At 37.3% G+C, this 1,706-nt stretch overlaps 1 protein-coding gene across 2 annotated transcripts in view; it reads right to left on the bottom strand.

Moving 5' to 3' along the window:
* The window catches only part of ZYG11B (zyg-11 family member B, cell cycle regulator), a 130,631-nt gene that overhangs the window by 46,964 nt on the left and 81,961 nt on the right, over positions 1 to 1,706 (bottom strand). For both annotated transcript variants that reach the window (XM_006839778.1, XM_006839779.1), the window contains exons 7-8: positions 1,172 to 1,271; positions 890 to 940 (exon numbers count right to left, since the gene is read on the bottom strand). In XM_006839778.1, the coding sequence (XP_006839841.1) occupies positions 890 to 940; positions 1,172 to 1,271 (151 nt within the window). The remainder of the gene's footprint in view (positions 1 to 889; positions 941 to 1,171; positions 1,272 to 1,706) is intronic.

Raw genomic sequence — 1,706 nt, 5'->3', positions numbered from 1 at the left:
ACCTTGTTGTATAGCACCACATCAGGAGTAGGATTATGGGAATGAATTATATCTAATTCATCAAAAATCCCACTACCTAGAAAGACGGCAGGTACCAATCTTTTTTTCACTTTTATATATGAGTGAATGGCTTACTTTAGCACTACATACACTATCTGTAAGTCATAGAAAATCAGAGGCTCTCATATGATTTTTTGTTCTCATGTCTTACTTGTGACAAGTAGCTACATGGAGTTTATTTGCCTTCAGTCCTCCTTAAAGTACTGTATGTATTTCCTCTTTATAAAGATTAATTTTTTTTTCACTGTTATCATTCTCTCAATTGAATTGTATGCAAACAAAGTCATATACTTTAAATTATTTTCTCCCTAGAGCACTTAATACAATCTTATGACTAGAGTATAAATGCTACATTTATTTCATAAACAAAATCACAGTTTTAGAATTAGATAACAGATAAGACCTTAAGACTTATTTATATCTCAATGATTCAAGCAATGTCTAAATTTACAGAGTGCGTTTACAAGGTTAGATACTAGGTCACCCAACTCCTAATTCAGGCCTCTTTCCAATTTTCAGAAGGAATAAAAACTGTCTCTATGGGAAAATATAAATAAGCCTATTTAGAAGGAACATACATACTTTTAAAATACAAAATATCAGAAGCTACAAAGCATTGCCTGAGACCCACTCTCTAGTGCCTTGCAGGGAGTCCTGGTCCGGTACTATAGTATAAGCACTGGACTGCTAACTGCAAGGTTGGTGGTTCAAAATCATCAGCTGCTCCTCTGAAACCCTATACAGAATTACTGCAAGTCGGAACCAACTCATGGGCACTTAACAACAGCAATAACAACATTGACCAACATAGAGACGATAACAGACTTACCCTGACAATGAAGAGCTCAGCTCCAAGCTGTGCAGTTTGCTCTGTAGAAAGCTGTAAGTAAGGAAAAGACTAGGTAAATGTTCAAAACTTTATACAATCTAACAGACACCAAGGTGAGACTAAGATCTCAGAGCATCCTGTGATAGTGCCATATTGAATGTAGCCTAAATAAACAGACTGACAGAGAGACTTACTAAAATCTCTTTGGTACAAAGATTTTTGGGAAAATGGTAATTACAATGATAAATAGTTGCCTAAAGGAATTATCAAGAGTTCAGGTACCTTCGCAGCTAGAATGGAAATTATAGCAACTGCCATCCTTTGCATGTTTTGATCCTCATGGTTGCAGAGCCACTGCATGACAAGCTTGGCTGCTTCAAACCTGAAAATACACAAAGGGTTTCATAAATACTCCAGGGGACCTGAGTACAGTTTCAAAGATGTAGCTAAAAACTGATGCTATAATTTAGGAAGGAAGGTGAGAAGGAAATGGAAAATGTTTCTGTACTAACTGTTGTTTTTTAGGTGCCAGTCAAGTTCGTACTTAACCCTATGCATAACAGAACAAAACACTGCCCAGTCCTGTACCAATCTCAAAATCGTTGCTACGTTTCAGCTCACTGCTGCTGCCACTACACCAGTCCATCTCGTTAGGGGTCTTCCTCTTTTTTGCTCACCATCTATTTTACCAAGCATGATGTCCTCCAGGTTTTGGTCTCTCCTCATAATATGTCTGATGTATGAGACACTAAATCTGGCCATCTTGGCTTCTAAGGAGCATTCTGGCTATACTTTTTTGCAGCACAGATTTGTTTGT

The sequence above is a fragment of the Chrysochloris asiatica genome, unplaced genomic scaffold (genome assembly GCF_000296735.1).
Source record: "Chrysochloris asiatica unplaced genomic scaffold, ChrAsi1.0 scaffold00026, whole genome shotgun sequence".
Classification (NCBI taxonomy): Eukaryota; Metazoa; Chordata; class Mammalia; order Afrosoricida; family Chrysochloridae; genus Chrysochloris; species Chrysochloris asiatica.
Note: the sequence above shows the minus strand (reverse complement) of the source record. Positions and strands in the feature narration are given on the sequence as shown.